Here is a 19229-nt window from a genome sequence, read left to right on the forward strand (position 1 = left end):
TTTGGAACTCAAGGCGGATCTCATCCACCCCCGGGGCCCTGCCACGAGGACCTTTCCAACCACCTCAGTGACCCTAGCGGTAGCAGAGCCCACCTCAGAGTCCCCAGACTCTGCTTCCTCAAAGGAAGACGTGTCGGTGGAATTGAGGAGGTCTTCGAAGTATTCTCCCCACTGACTCATGACGTCCCGAGTCGAGGTCAACAGCACCCCACCATCTCCACTATAAACAGTGTTAATGGTTCAGTGCTTTCCTCTCCTGAGATGTCGGATGGTGGACCAGAATTTTCTCAAAGCCGTCCGGAAGTCGTTTCCCATGGCATCACCGAACTCCAACCAGGCCTGAGTTTTTGCCTCAGCGAGCACCAAAGCCGCATTCCACTTGGCTAGCCGCCGGTACCTGTCTGCTGCCTCCGGAGTTCCACAAGCCAAAAAGACCCGATAGGAGTCATTCTTCATCTTGATGGCACCCCTTACCGCTGGTGTCCACCAGCGGGTTCAAGGATTGTTGCCACGAAAGGCACCAACCACCTTATGGCCACAGCTCGGATCAGCCGCCTCAACAATGGAGGCGCGGAACATGGCCCACTCAGACTCAATGTCCCCCGCCTCCCCCGGGACAAGGGAGAACTTCTGCCGGAGGTGAGCATTCAAACTCTGTCTGGATTCCGCTACTAGACGTTCCCAGCAAACCCTCACAATACGTTTGGGTCTGCCAGGTCTGACAGGCAGCGTTCCCCACCATTGAAGCCAACACACCACCAGGTGGTGATCAGTTGACAGCTCTGCCCCTCTCTTCACCAGTGTCCAAAACATGCGGCCGCAAATCCGATGACATGACTACAAAGTCGATCATCGAACTGCGGCCTACGGTGTCCTTGTGCCAAGTGCACATATGGACACCCTTATGTTTGAACATGGTGTTCGTTATGGACACTCCGTGACGAGCACAGACATGCAATAACAGAACACCACTCGGGTTCTGATCGGGGGGGCGTTCCTCCCAATCACGCCCCTCCAGGTCTCACTGTCATTGCCCACGTGAGCCTTGAAGTCCCCCAAGCAGAACAAGGGAGTCCGCAGGGAGAACGCTCTCCAGCACATCCTACAAGGACTTCAAAAAAGGTGGGTACTCTGAACTGCTGTTTGGTGCATATGCACAAATGACCAGGACCCATCCCCCACCCAAAGCTGAAGGGAGGCTACCGGGGTGAACCCCAACGTACAGGCGCCAAGCCAGGGCGCAATAAGTATGCCCACACTTGCTCTGTGCCTCTCACCATAGGCAACTCCAGAGTGGAAAAAGGTCCAACCCCTCTCGAAGGGGCAAGCCCCTCCGTGGTGGAGGGGTTTGCATATCCCAATGGCAAGGCAAGGCAAGGCAGGGCAAGTTTATTTGTATAGCACATTTCATAAACAAGGCAACTCAATGTGCTTTACACAAGGAAAGACAACACATAAGCATCAAGAAACAGTAGTTAACATTCAGAGGAAGAAAAATAAATGAAAAGAGGTTACAAAATGTACTAAAAAGAACATACAATAACAATCTTAAAACATTATTCAACAAACTTTAACACATTTAACATAAGGAAGTTTACTGCGACTGGCTGGCAACCAGTCCAGGGTGTCCCCTGCCTACTGCCCAGAGCCAGCTGAGATAGGCGCCAGCACCCCGCAACCCTTGTGAGGAATAAGCGGTCAAGAAAATGGATGGATGGATAAGGAAGTTTAAAATAATAAAAAAAAAAACTTAATTAAAGCTGTTTAAAAGTTCCTAATCAAAGGTATAAGAAAAAAGCAAAGTTTTTAACCTGGATTTAAAAGCATTTACACTCGGGGCTGACTTCACTTCTGTTGGAAGCCTATTCCATCTGTGTGCAGCATAATAGCTAAATGCAGCTTCACCATGTTTGCTTCCAACTCTGGGTTCCACTAGTTGGCCCAAGTCTGTAGATCTCAGAGCCCTGCTGCGTTTGTACTCAATCAGCATTTCTTGGATATATTCAGGACCCAAACCATTTAGTGATTTATAGACGAGTAGCAGAACTTTAAAATCGATTCTACAGCTGACTGGGAGCCAGTGTAAATCCTGAAGTACTGGAGTAATATGTTCTGATCTCTTTGTTTTGGTCAGAACTCGAGCTACAGCGTTCTGAATGACCTGCAATTGTCTCATGTTCTTTTGAGAGAGTCCAGTCAGAAGACCGTTACAGTAATCTATTCTGCTGGAGATAAAAGCATGGATAAGCTTCTCTTGGTCTGCTTGAAGCATGCAGTCCTTCAGTCTGGATATGTTTTTCAGCTGGTAAAAGGCTGTTTTAGTGATAAATTTAATATGATTGCTGAAGGTCAGGTCTGAGTCTATTAGTACCCCAAGATTTCAAACTTGGTCTTTAGTTTCTAAAGACAGTGACTCAAGCTGTTTTTTAACAGCAATCCTCTTTTATTTATTGCCGAAAACAATGAGTTCCGTTTTGTTTTCGTTCAGCTGAAGGAAATTTTGGTTCATCCAGTTCTTAATTTGCTCTAGAGAATGACACAATACGTTAATAGAACTGCTGTCATTTGGGGACATTGATAAATACAATTGTGTGTCATCTGCATAACTATGATAGTCAACATCGGCGTTCTGAAGCATTTGACCCGAAGGTAACATATACAGACTGAACAACAGGGGTCGAAGGACTGACCCTCCCCACATGTCTTGGCCTTTCGATCAGATTCAAAATTTCCAATGGTCACAAAGTAACTCCTTTCCACCAAATAGGACCTGAACCATTTAAGGACTGTTCCATTTAATCCCACCCAAGTTTCCAGCCTGTCTAACAGTATATTATGATCAGTCGTGTCAAATGCTTCACTGAGGTCCAACAAGACGAGCACTGATACCTTCCCTGCATCAGTGCTCAATCTTATATCATTCAGTACTTTAATCAGAGCTGTTTCTGTTCTGTGATGAGGTCGGAAACCTGACTGGAATTTATCCAAAAGTCCGTTTAAGCTCAAGAAATTGCTGAGTTGATTAAAAACCACTTTTTCAACTATTTTAGTTACGAAGGGAAGGTTTGCGATTGGTCTATAATTTGCTAGCAGGGAGACATCCAGTGTTCTCTTTTTTAGAATGGGCTTGACGGCGGCTACTTTCAGACATTTAGGAAGCTCACCTGATTGAAGTGAGCAATTAATTATTTGTTGTAAATCGATCTGAACAGATTTCACAATGGTTTTGAAAAAGCCAGATGGTATTGAGTCAAGACAGCTCGTGGAAAGGTTTCAATTGCTGAACCAAGTCTACTACAGTATTTTGATCCACTGAGTCAAATTCTGTCATGGTAATTAAATTATTCCTAGGTGATTTTAAGTGCTGCATCCTTTTATTTTGCTGGTTTGTAACAATGTTTGACCTGATGGCTTGTACTTTTTCACTAAAGTAGCAGGCAAATTCATTGCATTTATCTGTTAAGAGGAGTTCTGGCGCTGTTTGATTTGAGGGATTTGTAAATTTGTCAACCACGGCAAATAGAGTGCGTGTATTTGAGGTTCCTACTAATAATTTCAGAAAAGTGTTGTTGTCTAGCTATTACTAACTCTTGATTAAAATGACAAAGACATTGTCTGTACAGGTCAAAATGAACTTGGAGTTTAGTTTTTCTCCACTTTTGTTCTGCTTTTCTGCATTTAGATTTCAAAGTCATTATGTTGGTAGCACACCTCCAAGGTGTTTTAGTTCGGGATGAAATGGTCTTAGTTTTAATCAGAGCAACAGCATCCAAAACATTTGAGATTTTTTAGGTGAATTCATCCAGAAGTTCATCAACAGTCTCTGCATTTACAGTTGGTGATGCAGCCATTAATTCCATAAACATGTTGCTTGTATTCTCATTTATGTACCTTTTTTTTTTTTTTTTAATAGAGACAGTAGTTGTTTGAGCTTCTGGAATTGTTTGTAATTAAAAAAAAAACACACAGGAATGATCTGAAATAGCCAGATCTTTCACCTCAACAGATAAAATGTCAACACCTTTAGAGATGACGAGATCAAGAATGTGACCTTGATTGTGTGTTGGACCTTTTACATGTTGTGAGAGACCAAAAGTATCAAGTATATTACAAAATTCTTTGGTATTTTTATCCAAGTTGTTGTCAACATGAATGTTAAAGTCTCCAGTTAAGACCAGATAGTCATAGTTGGTACAAATTACTGACAGCATTTCTTCAAATTCCTCCATGAATCTGCCTTTTTGTTTTGGAGGTTTATAATTTATGACAATGACGATGTTTGGTTCACCTTTTACCAAAAGACTAAGATATTCAAATGAATTAAAGCTTCCCAATGAAATTTCTTTACACTGAAATAGAGATTTAAAAATGGCAGCAAGTCCACCGCCTTTTTTGCCATTACGACATTTGTTCATGAAACTAAAATTTGTTGTTGTTGCCTCAATAGGCGCTTTCACACCGCAGGAACTTATTCAGGAACTTCCCTATGTTCCGGGGGAGTTTGTCCAAAGTTTGCGTTCACACACAAAAGTAGTTCCGGGTCTGGGGGGGTCGAAACGGTACTACCTAAGTACCTAGGCAAGTGGAGGGTATTTCGGTGTACCCTGAACTACACAAGTGGGGGCGTGTTGTGAAGTGTGTCATGATTGGTTGACTGGACGAGGAGGTGTGTTTTGGATAGGTGAGTTTTTCGCGGTAAAGCCGCCATTTCTTTTTTACTTTTCACTGCTGAGAGCGCGACGATTTTTCCCCCCAAACGTTTTGGAAATGGAAGGATTTAAAAAAAACGATAGGTGGACGGACGAAGAAGTGCAGGCTCTCCTGAGCATTTACGGGGACGAGGAGACCCAACGACAATTTGAAAGTGCCACAAGAAACGATAAAGTCTATCAATTGATAACCGCGAAGCTAGAAGAGCTTAGCATTTTCCACACACAAAGGCAGGTAAGGGAAAAACTCAAGAAACTCAAACAGGACTATAAAAAACTCAAGGACCACAACAGCCGAAGCGGAAATGACCGCAAAATTAATAAATGGTACGAAAGACTGGACGTCATTCTCGGCCACCGGATGGGGTGTACAACCGGTAAAACAAAGGACTCTGCAATTGCAATGCTGGAAGTTATGTGCGAGGACACGGCAGTGGGCGAGGATTCCTCAACAACAGACACGCTAACACACCAAGGTAAGACAGAATTGCCTCATGAACATTTGTATTTATATATTCGTTTAGGTCGCTGCGCGGTCTTAACGTGGCTTTTACACCGCGCTAGCACTAAGTTGTTAGCGTAGCATGGCTTAAGCTTGGCAAAGGCACGCATCCAGCTCCGAACCTATGTAATGTTGTGAAATCATTCCTAAATCAATTAACCTAGTAAATGAAGAGTATTGTAGGCAGCTAATGCCGAAATAGCCTTGCTTCCAGTGATGACGAAATTGGAAAGCTTTGTGCAAAGGACGTGTGGAAACCAGGCATGATATGCACGGTTAAAAGCAAAACAACCACTTCGTTTGTTTTTTTTTCCCTTAAGCCAAGGCTCTGTGTACAACGCGACTAAAGAGTTTTAACTTGTTAGTCTCATCACCTAACAGCTCGTATATAGTTCTGGGGAAACGAAAACGTAAGAAGAATGACTCGAAATTGATATTTTGCCGTGACCTTCACCTCGATACCAGCGCTACTTTGCCATGAATCGCGCGAGAATTTCGCTGGCAGGGGAGTTGACGGTCACGGTGAAATATCCGTTGCTATAAAAGGTATGCCGTCTAACAGTGTAAACTGACCTTTGTTGTGATGTACTCTGACTTACAGCGGGACCTTCTCTGTGCTCTCCTTTACGTTATGATGCCTCCCTGAACAGTCCTGGTATGTTTCATTTCATTTTATATAACTTCAAAAGCTTCATTTAAAACTTTTAAAGCAACACCCCACTCACAATTAATTTTGCTTCGTTGAATAAGGCAGTGTGTTTGTTTGTTTATTGGACATTATAAACAAATGAGTAGCAGTTAACATTTTAAAAGAAAGAAGAAACTTATTGCAATCATTCATAATAGTTTACAACTCAGACGCGAGCAGCACAAGGAGGAAGTTGACCTCAGAAGCGAGGAGCGCAAGGAAGATCAACACGTGGCACATGAGCTGGTTGAACAAAGGCACAACGGAGAGTTCCAAATGGGCTTCCTGGCAGTCCAAAACAGACTTGTGGACACAAATAAGCCAAATGCATAAGTAATAAATGCTTTTGTTTTCATATCACTTTTGTGGTTCTGTTTTTTTTTCCACACGAATAAAAACTTATGCTCAATGAATTCTTTTTAATGTTTTTATTTTTGACAAACAGTAATGCAAACATAATTACAGCGTCCCACCATTCAGAGGTTCTGATGTTCTTCCACTCCCTGCGCAGAACACACCCAGATTGGTAGAAGTGGCAAATCTGAAACAGAAACACAACAAATTAATAAATGTTAATATCTACATTAATTACTTTTGTGCAACAGCCTTGTGATTTACATGACAGAATACCTTAAAATAGCGGAATATGCACCAATTTATGGCCCTATGATAAACCACTGGCTTGAGGTGGCAATCTGACACTTCCAAAATCAGCACTTTTCCCAAAATCCCGGCACCTTTGTTCTAACATTCGTGCATCGTCAAAGAAAGCAAGCCATTTCAACACTTTGGATCGGTCAATCATGTGTTTAACAGAAGAAAAAAAAGAAAAAAAACATGCGGACAGACTAACAATACGTCCAGGTCCAACGGTATTATGAAATACGCAGCGTACATGTAGCGTGAACAGCAACTCGCCATCAAGCCCTATTTTGCCGTGAATTGCACGAGAACTAGGCAGGAAACACCAGTTTCCAGCGATTGCCCTTTTCATGGCAGAAAGTACGACAAAATATCCACAAACGACCGACGCGCGGGGACACACGCAAGTAGACGTGCAACTGAACGCGCCAGTCATACGTTGTGTTTAAGGCACTAATACACTCTGTAACTTCATTTTTTTTTCGTGTTCTCCACCTTGCAAGGGGAGCTCCGTTACATGTTACAGCTTAATTCCGATGTGAAATAAATTTCGTATAATTGTGTTTAAACCTTACCAGTGCACGTCTTCGTGCTTGCAGGTTTGACTGTCTTTCCAAGTGAGCAAGTCCTGCCCATTTCTCATCTTGATGTGGTAATACGGCGGGTCCCAATGGTTCTCATCAACCTTTCCCGTGAAGTTCTAATTGCTGCAAACACAACTCTGTACAACATGACAAGGAAAACGAAAAGATGATATGCCTTGTATCGTAACAAATGGCGATGGAGGGTCAAAGGTCGCGTTTTTCAACGTCACACTGGTTGTTTGTCATTCAGTTTTACCGGTACCGGCACTTGCTGGACAGGCGGGGTAGTGCTGTTTTTTTTCCTCCCCTGACATACGTCATCAGTCTCATTTGAATAAACTACCCTGCCTGCTTTCATGCCGTGTGAACGCAAACTCGTGGGCCGCTCACAAGTTCTTCGGACCCGGAACTGACTCTACCATGAACTCAAAGTTCCTGGGCTTTTTGGTGTGAAAGCGCCTCATTGAGAACAGTGTTGCAGGAACCTTCTGTTAGCCATGTTTCACTGAGGAGAAATAAGTCAAGATCATATGTCATAATAATGTCATGAATCAACAATGATTTGTTAACTAGTGATCTTGTATTTAGTAGCGCTAGTCTCACAGTGGTAATCGGAGACGCTGGTTTAGTCAGAGGTTGACAAGCTATACTGACTAGGTTTGTAGCTTCTGACTTATTTCTTCTAATTTCTTTTGCCAACTTTCTATTTCTTGTAATCACAAGAATGCTACAAGCTTCCTTGGGTCCTGACTTATTCTGGGAACACACATTTTTTAAATTGTATATGTATTCTGGACCCAAAGCATATCAGACCGAGCTGTAGTTGAGATTCTCCATAGCCGAAGATGGAGGTCGGCGGGTGGGGAGCTGTATGCTGAGGCTTGGTGGAGTCAGACGATTAGTAGATAGCTGAATGTGTCATCTTGGGGGGAGCATGGGCGAACCGTCATCAGCAGGCAGCTGCCTGGAGACTTTTATTTCGCTGTATGGAGAGATTGACCAGATTGCTCAACCTATTGGTGAGACTCGCTGGCGAGTCAGTCATCGTGTCATTCGGGGGCGGTGCACAGCGCGGGGGTGCATCCGGCAGTGAATCCGGTAGTGGCGCTGTCTGGCAGGTGTCGCTTGGGGCGCAGGGGCGCATCTGGTAGTGAAACTGGTGGTTGTGGTCGTGGTGGTGTTTGGCAGGTGTCGTTCGGGAGTAGGGGAGCTGGATGTTCGGTGTTTGGAGTGTGGGCAGATGAGGACAAATCAATCTGTTCTGAAGGGCAGGGAGTTCAAGATAGTGAGCCAGCCTCACCAGATCCTCTTCTTATCGGTTGTTGTGTTTCATGTCCTTTGTTTTGGGAACATAGCGTCCAGTGACGCACGCTATGGAAGATGTTGGCTGTCAGTAATCTGACTCCCTGCTTATTGAGATAAATCCCATTGCGTTAGAAAAAATGGCGACGTTCACAAAACAGAAAAATTGTCAATAAAGTTCACTGAGTAAGAAGCATAGATGCTTTTCAGCCATCTCGAGAGTGACATAATCCGACTGAAACGCTCATCACCTGGTCAGACAGTAGGCAGAGAGGTACTCAGAGAGGCACTCAGAAAAACCTCTGCGTTTAGGCATATCATCTTGTGTAGAAGGGTAATAAAGTCTTGCTTCAGTATCTCCGACTGTTTTTTCAACACATCGAATGCTCCTGTGTGAATCGCAATCGATCTCACAGTTCGGTAGTCAGTAGCAATCTTTTCGACTTTTTCAGAAATGTCCAGCACCATGTCATTAGCAAAACACAGAACTTATGTGTTTTTTCTGCTGCACAGACGTTTAACACCAAACAAGGCTTTGTCGCCTATTATCAGTGTTGGTGTCTCAGTAGCTGAACGCATTTGCTGAGAAGGTCTGGTTTCATAACTTTGACTGGTGCTGTGATCCCCCGAGGCTTGCTGGCTCGGCGACAGCACGGCAAACCTGTTTCTCAGTTCGATATCAGTATTTTGTCTTCGTCGGCCAAGAGACGGTTTCCTTTTTCTTGCTGGTACCAACGTCCAAGATTGATTTCTTGGGGTTGAGGTAGCCTTTTGCATAGGCCGACGTGTTTCCTCAGGCATTAGTTGGCGGTCAGGTCCAGCTGTTGGGCGACGACTCCTCAGTTTTGGCTTTGCTCCCAGCACATTCCACAGAGGGTCGGTGGATGGAGCTAGCTGTTTGTTAGCATGCTCATGACCACCGTTTGGAGACATTGGCAGTGTGGTGTCATTCCACGATTTTCCATTCACCTCCACAAACATTTCAAGGCGGTGCATTCTTGTCTCCAGCACTGCCATCTTCTGAAGAAGTTTGTGGTATTCATCGGTCGAGATGGAAGGCATCATTCATCCAGCCATGCTGCTCGTAGCAGTCCGTGCTGATTAGCAGGCCGTGCTCACGTTATCGTGAGGAGTTTCCAAAAAAATGTTGAAAGATGCGCCCAGCTAGTTGTACCTACCAAACAAAAAGGTAGTACAGCCACATCGAGGCAAATGTCCAGGAAAAATCCCCGAAAAAAAAAGAAAAAAGTAGTTATCAGCTGAAAGAATGCAAAGCAAAGCAGGAGCAGAGCAGATTGTGTCTACACACTAGGCAAGCAGGAAGCAGGAGTGATCCTGGAAGCTATGTTGTCTGGGGCTTTATGCCCCAGGCAGGGTCACCTATAGTACTACTTGATGGACCAGACAAAACATGGCTCAATGACCTCTTATGATGAGTATGAATATTGGATCGCTTGCCCCGATGCGCGTCACCGGGGCCCCCCCTCTGGAGCCAAGCCTGGAGGCGGGGCTCGAAGGCGAGCATCTGGTGGGTTTGCCTTCCTGTAGGAGGGGCCAAAGAAGTCGTAGCGAGCTGGGTGGCGACCAAAGGTGAGAACCAAGTTTTATACTTGTCATTAACCTGCTTGATTTGGACTCAAACTTAATGTTGCAGTGACATTTTTGCAGTGACATTTTTGTACATAGAGATAGTGCCAGTCAGTAATACGTGGACAGGCCATTGTACTGTTCTATTTTTAATCAATTTTTTTTCAAGCATTTCTAAGCCCTAACAAAAATGTTTGTGGTACCTGAGCATGCTTTTGTCATCTCCGTACTGGTTGTTGCCTGCAACCAAATTTTCTTTCTTTATTTATTCATCCCCATTAAATGTGGCTTAGTGTATTTGTGAGAAAAACAGATGTCTTTTTTGTTTTTCACATACAGTATTAACGTCAAGGAAGATAAATGATAAAAAATAAATAATAACCAGTGACTTACTTTTACAATGCAGTATCTTTCCTAGTGCTCTAAAAAGGAACAGACAAGTATCCTTCATTCCAACAGTTTGCTCTCCTTCTTGGTCCCTGGCCCTTGTTGATTTGGTTTTCTTCCTTAATGTTGATCTGGAAACTGCCTTACCCTGGGATTTCAAAGGATTGTCCTTTTCCTGTGAATTGTCTTGACAAAATACATTTCATTGCAGTAAATCAGTATGAAAGGAACATAAGCATTCTTGATTACAGTATTTGTATATACAGTATTTACTCCAGACCTGAGATGGAGGTAAACTGCAGACTGTTAATAGCACTGCGGATGTCTCCTGAACTTCCTGAACACAGCATCTCCAACATTGTCTGGTCTGGGACAATGACCCTTCCAATGTTCTGTGTACAGACAAAGAGAAGTCAAAAATCAGATTCAAAATGGATTCAGACCAGTGACAGTTGTTTCTCACCTTTCCTTCCTCATTGGTTAAAATACTAGCCAGAACCTTCATCATAGTTGTTGGAGCCACTGGATTAAAACTGGAAATTGAGAATGAAAGAAATTCAGTTTAATTAAAAACTAATAATTATGGTATATAATTCTTACGCAGTGCTGTAATAATCATTAACAGGTGTGCCTTCCTTGCAGATGTTTCACAATCGAAGCTTTTCAGGAAATGGATGGTTTTATTGCAGGGCTCGAGACTGCGGCCATTTCACCCACAAACGTGGCCAACTGTACAGCCTGCGCTGGTGAAAAATTAATCCAGCCGCACGGCACGAGTATATGTTTAAATGAATGGTGCGACAGCTCATCTTTGACCCGTGATCCGCATGCATCAAACGCCATGGTTCGGGACTCGGGTCGTACGTAGTATTAGTATTTTAATACTTTTCTTATTGCTAGTTCGAGTTTATTTCTTTTTGATAGATTTAACTCTACATTGTCTAAACTTTCAAAGACAGGATTTTCTTCCTATTTTAAACTTTATTCATCAGTGAGTCAATTTTTACTCATTTATTGAACTTATTTGGATTGATTAATCAAATAAGCGAATCTTTACTAATTTATTGAATTTATTTGGACTATGATTGTCGAAAGAATTAGTGAATTTATACTCACTTTAATTTATTGAATCTATTTGGAATGATTTTATACATGTTAATTACATTTTTACTCATTTATTGAATTTATTTGGATTATGATTATTCCAACAATGAATGATTTTTTTTTCTCATTGAATTTATTTGGATTATGATTATTCCAACAATGAATGATTTGTTACTCATTTATTGAATTTATTTGGATTATGATTATTCCAACAATGAATGATTTGTTTACTCATTTGTTGAATTTATTTGTATTATGATTATTCAAATATTAAGTAAATTTGTATTCATTTATTGAATTTATTTGGATTATGATAAATTTGTATTCATTTATTGAATTTATTTGGAATGATTTTTCAAATATGAAGTACGTTTGTACGTTTTGTAATTTATTGTATTTATTTGGATTGGGAATATTGAATGAATTTTTACTCATTTATTGAATTTATTTTGATTATATTTATTCGAACATTAAGTCAATTTTTATTCATTTATTGAATTTATTTGCATTACGATTATTCAAATATTAAGTAAATCTTTATTCATTTATTGAATTTATTTGGATTATGATTATCCAAACCATAAGTGAATTTTTACTCAATTTTGAATATAATTGAAACTAAAATATTACAATTCTTTTGTGGATTAGTGTGGTAATAGATACACTCAAGTATTAGTATAAATATTACTCCTATTACTTTTAGGCAAATTAAATAAGCATTGAAAGCATAAAGGCATCCCATTTCTACAATTTTCTTTTTTTTTTTTTTTTTTTTAACTTAGTTTAAATTCTATCTCAGTCATACTTAATAACCATTTAGGTCTTTTAACGAATGAACTATACCATACCATCGGTAACTGCTTTTCCCTGAACCTTTAAAGTTACTTCGGCTTATTTTAAATGAGAAAAACAAGTCCATGAGGAAGCGGCACGTTCGCTGACTGGTTAGCACGTTTGCCTCCCAGTGCTGAGGATGCAGGTTCAAGTCCAGGCTTCAGCCTTTCTGGGTGGAGTTTGCATGTCCTTCCCGTGTCCGCGTGGGTCTTCTCCGGGTACTCCGGTCACCTCCCACATCCCAAAGACATGCATGGCAGGTTAATTGGGCGCTCTGAATTGTCCCTAGGTGTGCTTGTGAGTGTGGCTGGTTTTTCGGCTCTGTGTGCCCTGTGATTGCCTGGCAACCAGTTCAGGGTGTACCCCGCCTACTGCCTGAAGCCGGCTGCGATAGGCTCAAGCACTCCCACGAGCCTTGTGAGGAGTAAGCGGTTAAGAAAACAAAACCAGCTAAACTTATTTAGGTCTTAACAAGTGCAACCGATCGTTCAGAGTAGGAGCCGCTCTAAAAAAGCGTGTTCAGATTTTATCCTTATTTCAAATTGGTTATTCAATCAGGGTTTTTCTGAAGCAAGACCGGACTGACGCTCTAAAACCGGGGCGGTGAGAACCTAAACGAATCCTTCTCGCAGCCGGCTTGGAGAGATCCCGTCAACTCCTGAATTTTGACTGTGTTACGGCAGGCGGAGATAAAGAGGAGCTTTAACCCATTGAATGAAGAGTCGGCAAGGTAAGCGAGACCTGACAGTACAAAAGGACAATATAGTGGGTTTTTTTTTGTATGACCTCTTCTATTTTTTTTACAATATCGTGACATTTTTTAATATCACCATCCTCCCCACAATATCGTGATAATTCTCGTATCGTGAGCTTCATCTCGTGATAGTATTGTATCATGATTTTTGGATATCGTTACATCCCTACTTTTTACTTTCTGGACCCGGATTCCCCATACATACAGTATTTCCTGATAAACTGAAAAATGTATTTAATGTAACCTGATGCTACTGATGTCCAACTCATCCACGATCTCTCTGGGAAAAAGTAATCTTGACCAACTGTCTCCACTTGGGCTATTGGACACAATGAACACCAGGGGGCATCGGATGGTCTTCACAAAGCACCTTGAAGAAACAGCAGAACATGAGCTCAAGTTAAACATGAAAATACAGTAGAATATTTATCAAAAACCAGTATGTTCACTGGTAATATTTATTTTCATTAAATTTTAATGCCAATATCATGTTTTCCATTATATTGCAACTGTCAAAGCTGTGATCTTGTTTCTTCATTTTCCAGGGTTGGCACTGAACCATGAAACCTCTTGCTAATGTGGCTAAACAGTTTAAAAATCTGCTAGCCACACTTGAGTATAGGCAGCCACATGTCTATGTTACACCATTGTCTTGCTATGTGCGCTGTGGTGGAGACATTATAGCCCGAATAACATAACAGTGCAATACTAATCCCTCTCCATGAGCTATCATCTAAGGGTAGCGCTAGACTAACCTTGCGCTGCAAGATGAATTCTCGCGGGATTTGTGAGTTCATGAACCCCCGAGAATACACGTTGCAGCGAGCCGACTTATTTTCACCGCTGCATACACTTTTTGCACGGACCAATCACGAAGTGGGATTGTGTTTGGGGGCGAAATATGCGGCTGTAATGAAAATAAGAAGCGCAAACCTAACATGGACGAATGCATGTATGCTGCAATTCTGTCATCACAGAATGGGGTATATGCCACGGAAGAGGCGGGACGTGATTTTGCACATCAGATTATTTCCGGTCCGGGTTGCGAACACGCAACCGAGGGGCACAAAGTCGGAACCATAAGTATTTTTGACGCACCCCACACATTGCAAACCGAACCGGAAACAAACTGATGTGCAAAAATCAGTCCCGCCTCTTCCGTGGTATATACCCCATTACTCACAGTTTCTTTGTTGAATGAAGAACAGCTGGAGGGCGCTTTGTGCATTTTTAACTCGTAAAAATGTGTTTTTTTTTCAACCTACAACGATGACGGCATATTCATCCGTTGATGTGATTGGTCAAAACAAGTTTGGTAGATGTGCACATGCATTGTCCAATCAGTGTGTAGTATTGTACTGAATGTTCCGCTTTTCCAGGAAGGGTCACATTTGTACGGAGCCCCTAAGGTGACATGGTAAAAAAAAAAAAAAAAAAACTTTGCGTTCTCTCTCAAACATCTTTGCGTTCATTGCGAGAGAACGCAAAGATTGCGTGCCCTCGCAAAAAACTTCGGGTCATCTTCCATGTGAACAAAAGCGACGAGGATGGAACGTTTGTAAGCATGAAACAAAACAGTGGGAAAGCTTTCCCAAAGCGACTAGGATGGAGCATGTATTTTTCCACTGCTTTGTTTACACGTCGCTTTTATTCACATGGAAGATGACCCGGAAGTGTTTACGGCGCAGCGAAGGTGACATGGTAGGCGAAAAAAACAACTTTGCGTTCGAACGAAAAGATTGCGTTCCCTCGCAATCTTTGCGAGGAAGAAGAGTTCTCGGATAAAAGGGGCAAAAATTGGTTTCTTCGACAGAGTGTCCGTGCCCTACCTTAGAGCTATGCTGCGTTCTCACCAAAAGCGGGGGAAGGCGTTTTGGTGGCACTTTGCATTGTGGTCAATGGAGTTCGCGTGCAACGGAACGAAAGTGCGTGTGGCAGCGCGGAGGACGCGTTTCGTGCGCTGGGACGCGGTGCGCAGCAGCGAAAATCCGCATGTTCGTGACGAAAATCCGCACAATTGCATATTCGCCAAAGTTAAAAAAATTGAACTTTTTTTGCTTTTCGCCTCACGGCAGCCAATCAACTCCTAGTACGGGCTACGTCACACACAGCGTCCTCTTTGTTGTCAGCCCGAGCGCAACAACACGCCAGCCGGGACAGAATGGTGAGCAAAGAAGTAGCATTCAAGTACTGGTGAGTCTGTTTACTTGCTAATTTAATTTGAAATATACTGTAAATATTTAACCTTTAAAAAGACATCAACACAAACAGAAGATGTGAGCAGTGTTAAGTATTTCAGAAACATAAATTTTAAACATGAAATAAACCTACCGTCCAGCCAAAAGTAATATGAAGCCCCCTTATGGAACCATAAATCTATCACATTTTAACCACTTAATAAATCCAAAAATATTGCCAAAGGTAACCTTCCCTTTTTATCCGCAATTTTTGTTTTTCCTTTGCCGTAACATTAATTTTTGGTTAATGTACGACATCTTTTTTTTTTCCCCCTATTGTTTATTTGAGCTTGATGATGTAATTGCGGACAGGTCCAATTTCTCATATCTACTTCTCATCCTAATTGTGTGCATTGACAGGCAGCCACAAATGGAGAATGAGATGCTTGCGGTGTGCTTTTAGCTTAGCTGGTGTGTTGGCTGTGGGACATACCTGGCTGAAGCTGAAGTTTGAATCCATGCATTGGATCGTCACGAGTTATTCTTTGGGGTCGCGCACAGTACCAACAGCAGGAAATACAAGCGCACCGAGAGGACTCATATGGAGAGAAATTTGTGTCTTTATTTTCAATCAAACAAAAAAGGAATTTGCAATCAAAAAAAAAATTCAATCAAACAAAAAGGGGATTTGCAACCTCAAATAAATTTTAATCAAACAAAAAAGGGTTTTCATATAAAATAAAAATTTGCAAACAAAAAAAAACATTTCAAACATGGATTTGTATTTTAATAAAATCTTTTGCAAACATTTTTTTCGTTTTGTTTGCGAATCTGTTTTTTGGTTGCGAATCTGTTTTTTGATTGAAACCTGTTTTTTGGTTGCGAATCTTTTTCTGTGTTGTGTGGGCAGGGTCCTCCGTTCAACCGATGATAGAAGCCTTGTCATTGGTCAGCTTGGAAGCCGCTGCGACAACTTTCATTGGTCAGATAGGAATGGGGGTGTGACAATGTTCGTCTGACTATTTCCTGGTTCATTTTGTCCAGTCGCCGCCAGCATCGAGGTAAATATACCCCCCCCCCCCTCACTTCTAGTTTTCCGTTTTGTTTATCGGACATTTATCTAAAAGCAACCCTTGATCTATCGTTTATCCGGTGATTTGTTCTAACCATTACAATTAACGTAATCACTCACTCAGCATTGCTTAGCCATGTTAGCTAGCTAGGTAACTGATGGTCCGATACATGAGTCAGTCATGAAGCTATGTTGTTGGCAGTCAAAACACAAATATACGACTCATTGGGATAGCGGTTAGTATGAAGGTTTTTTTTTTTTTTTTTTTTTAACTCCGAAAGAAACCTTTGCATTCGCTTTACATACAAGCAGGACTGGGAATCGAATTTATTTACACTAGCTGCTTACCCTTAATTTTGGATGTTTGAAGTAGAGATTAAATTCGTGATAATTCTGTGATTATTATTTATTGGTCCTGGTTGTTTACTGTATGAGTCAGATTGAAACAGAAGGGGAATCTGAGTTGTAGGTGTACTTTTGCAATTACACTGACTAGATTTTTTATTTTAGAGTGCGAGCAGACCAAGGGGTAGAAAATGTAGACATAGCGAGATGCATGTTTACTGTAAGAGGAGCAGGCCAAGGCAGTTTTATTGCTGGTAAAAGCGTACATAACCAGAGGAAAAAACTTTATATGAGTAAAAGTTCTTGGAATTACTGTAGCTTTCATAAATGTATTTGATATTACAGATCCAGCAAGCTGAAGAGACACTACCCTTGGACCATCACGGTGAACACGGGATCGTTATACCTGACATCCACTGTCGTTTACCTGAGGAAAGACTTGTTGCTTTACGGCAAATCAATCCAAACAAGGAGTCCTTGAGTTTTGGTCGCGTCATTTATTTGCAGACTCTCAATGTTGCTTCTAGTGCTAGTGTCTCGCGGCCCAAAGGGTCATTTAAATTTATGTAAAAAATGAAAATAAATTCCTGTGTAAAACAGTTTGACTTTTATTTCATAAAAAAAAGCATGCATATGAACTAACAACCAGTCAATTATTCAGCATTTTATAGATTTTATACAGACATTTTTCTCAAGAAATGATTGGCCTGCCAACAAGAAATCAAGAAAGCTCAGAAAATGAACTGTTAAACTTAAAACAAACATTTTGGTAGGAACAGCCTGTAATTACTCAAAAAAATGAAATGGATGTGATTTTATTTATTTTTTTGCCCTTTCAATTACACTGTGTCAAATCTGGCATCAAAGGTGATAGCAGTCAGTAGATGTGATTTAAAGGAATGGTAATCACTCATATGAGCAGTTGGAAATGTAATGGTGTTTGTGCAGGGGGTAACATAATGTGTGACCTGGCATTTGTACCTCACAATTGTGGTCAAAGTTTATTGATATTTTAAATTGCTCTCTGTCTGACATAAGCAGGTGCTTGTGGCCCTGCTCAGTTATCCACAGCATCACCTCATGAAGAGAGGTGACCAACCACCAACTTCATCTTCTGCATCTAAAAAGTAAAGAAAAGTGTGCTTGAATTAAGTACCAAACATGTAAAAAAAAAATTCTGACAAAGTTATGTTTGACACATGTTTTGAACATTATTGAAACAGGAAAACTACAATGAAACAATCACAGGAACTAAATGTATTTATATTACGTAATCTCAGTCACTTCCTCTGTATTTCAAACACCCAAGACATAATAAATGTAGCAGAGGCTACTTATTTCAATGACCAGAACTTCTCATAAGTGATTAATAATTAGCATTTTATTAATGTAATGATGTAATGTAATAAAATAATCAGGAATAAGCATAATAACAGCTATCTCAGCAGGCCGTTTATTTGGGCCGTTTCTCGTACCAACAAAACATCACGATTCATGACTAGACTAACCAAAATCAAACGTTTACGTGGCCTGGATCCTAGTAGTAGCAGTGTCACCGCTTTGACGGTGCATGAGTTCCCCCTCTTTTTCAACCTGACTCGTACAGTAAACAACCAGGACCAATAAATAATAATCACAGAATTGTCACGAATTTAATCTCTACTTCAAACATCCAAGATTTAGGGGAAGCAGCTAGTGTAAATAAATTCGATTCCCAGCCCTGCCTGTATGTGAAACAAATGTATGTATGTATGTATGTATGTATCATGTATCGGACCATCAGTTACCTAGCTAGCTAACATGGCTAAGCAATGCTGAGTGAGTGATTACGTTAATTGTAATGATTAGAACAAATCACCGGATAAACGATAGATCAAGGGTTGCTTTTAGATAAATGTCAGATAAACAAAACGGAAAACTAGAAGTGAGGGGGGGGGGGGTATATTTACCTCGATGCTGGCGGCGACTGGACAAAATGAACCAGGAAATAGTCAGACGAACATTGTCACACCCCCATTCCTATCTGACCAATGAAAGTTGTCGCAACGGCTTCCAAGCTGACCAATGACAAGGCTTCTATCATCGGTTGAACGGAGGACCCCGCCCACACAACACAGAAAAAGATTCGCAACCAAAAAACAGGTTTCAATCAAAAAACAGATTCGCAACCAAAAAACAGATTCGCAAACAAAACGGAAAAAATGTTTGCAAAAGATTTTATTAAAATACAAATCCATGTTTGAAATGTTTTTTTTTGTTTGCAAATATTTATTTTATATGAAAACCCTTTTTTGTTTGATTAAAATTTATTTGAGGTTGCAAATCCCCTTTTTGTTTGATTGAAAATTGTTTTTGATTGCAAATCCCCTTTTTGTTTGATTGAAATTTTTTTTTGATTGCAAATTCCTTTTTTGTTTGATTGAAAATAAAGACACAAATTTCTCTCCATAGACTCATAGCCATGGGAAATACCGAGATGCACTTCTGCAACTGTCTCCAGTTGCATGTTGTCACTCGCTGTGATGCGCACACACTATCCTGT

General features: G+C 41.2%; 1 protein-coding gene and 1 long non-coding RNA gene across 2 annotated transcripts in view; both read right to left on the reverse strand.

The window, feature by feature from the left end:
• rad17 (RAD17 checkpoint clamp loader component) overlaps positions 1–19229 on the reverse strand; it is a 162668-nt gene that overhangs the window by 25650 nt on the left and 117789 nt on the right. The window contains exons 7-10 of the mRNA XM_077521437.1: positions 13338–13463; positions 10865–10934; positions 10682–10793; positions 10408–10587 (exon numbers count right to left, since the gene is read on the reverse strand). Coding sequence (XP_077377563.1) covers positions 10408–10587; positions 10682–10793; positions 10865–10934; positions 13338–13463 — 488 coding nt within the window. The remainder of the gene's footprint in view (positions 1–10407; positions 10588–10681; positions 10794–10864; positions 10935–13337; positions 13464–19229) is intronic.
• LOC144018841 (uncharacterized) lies at positions 17278–18320 on the reverse strand. The gene is made up of 2 exons (XR_013283541.1): positions 18196–18320; positions 17278–17807 (listed from the first exon to the last, which is right to left on the reverse strand). It is a non-coding gene; the product is annotated as an uncharacterized LOC144018841 (long non-coding RNA).

The sequence above is a fragment of the Festucalex cinctus genome, chromosome 5, assembly GCF_051991245.1.
Source record: "Festucalex cinctus isolate MCC-2025b chromosome 5, RoL_Fcin_1.0, whole genome shotgun sequence".
Lineage (NCBI taxonomy): Eukaryota > Metazoa > Chordata > Actinopteri > Syngnathiformes > Syngnathidae > Festucalex > Festucalex cinctus.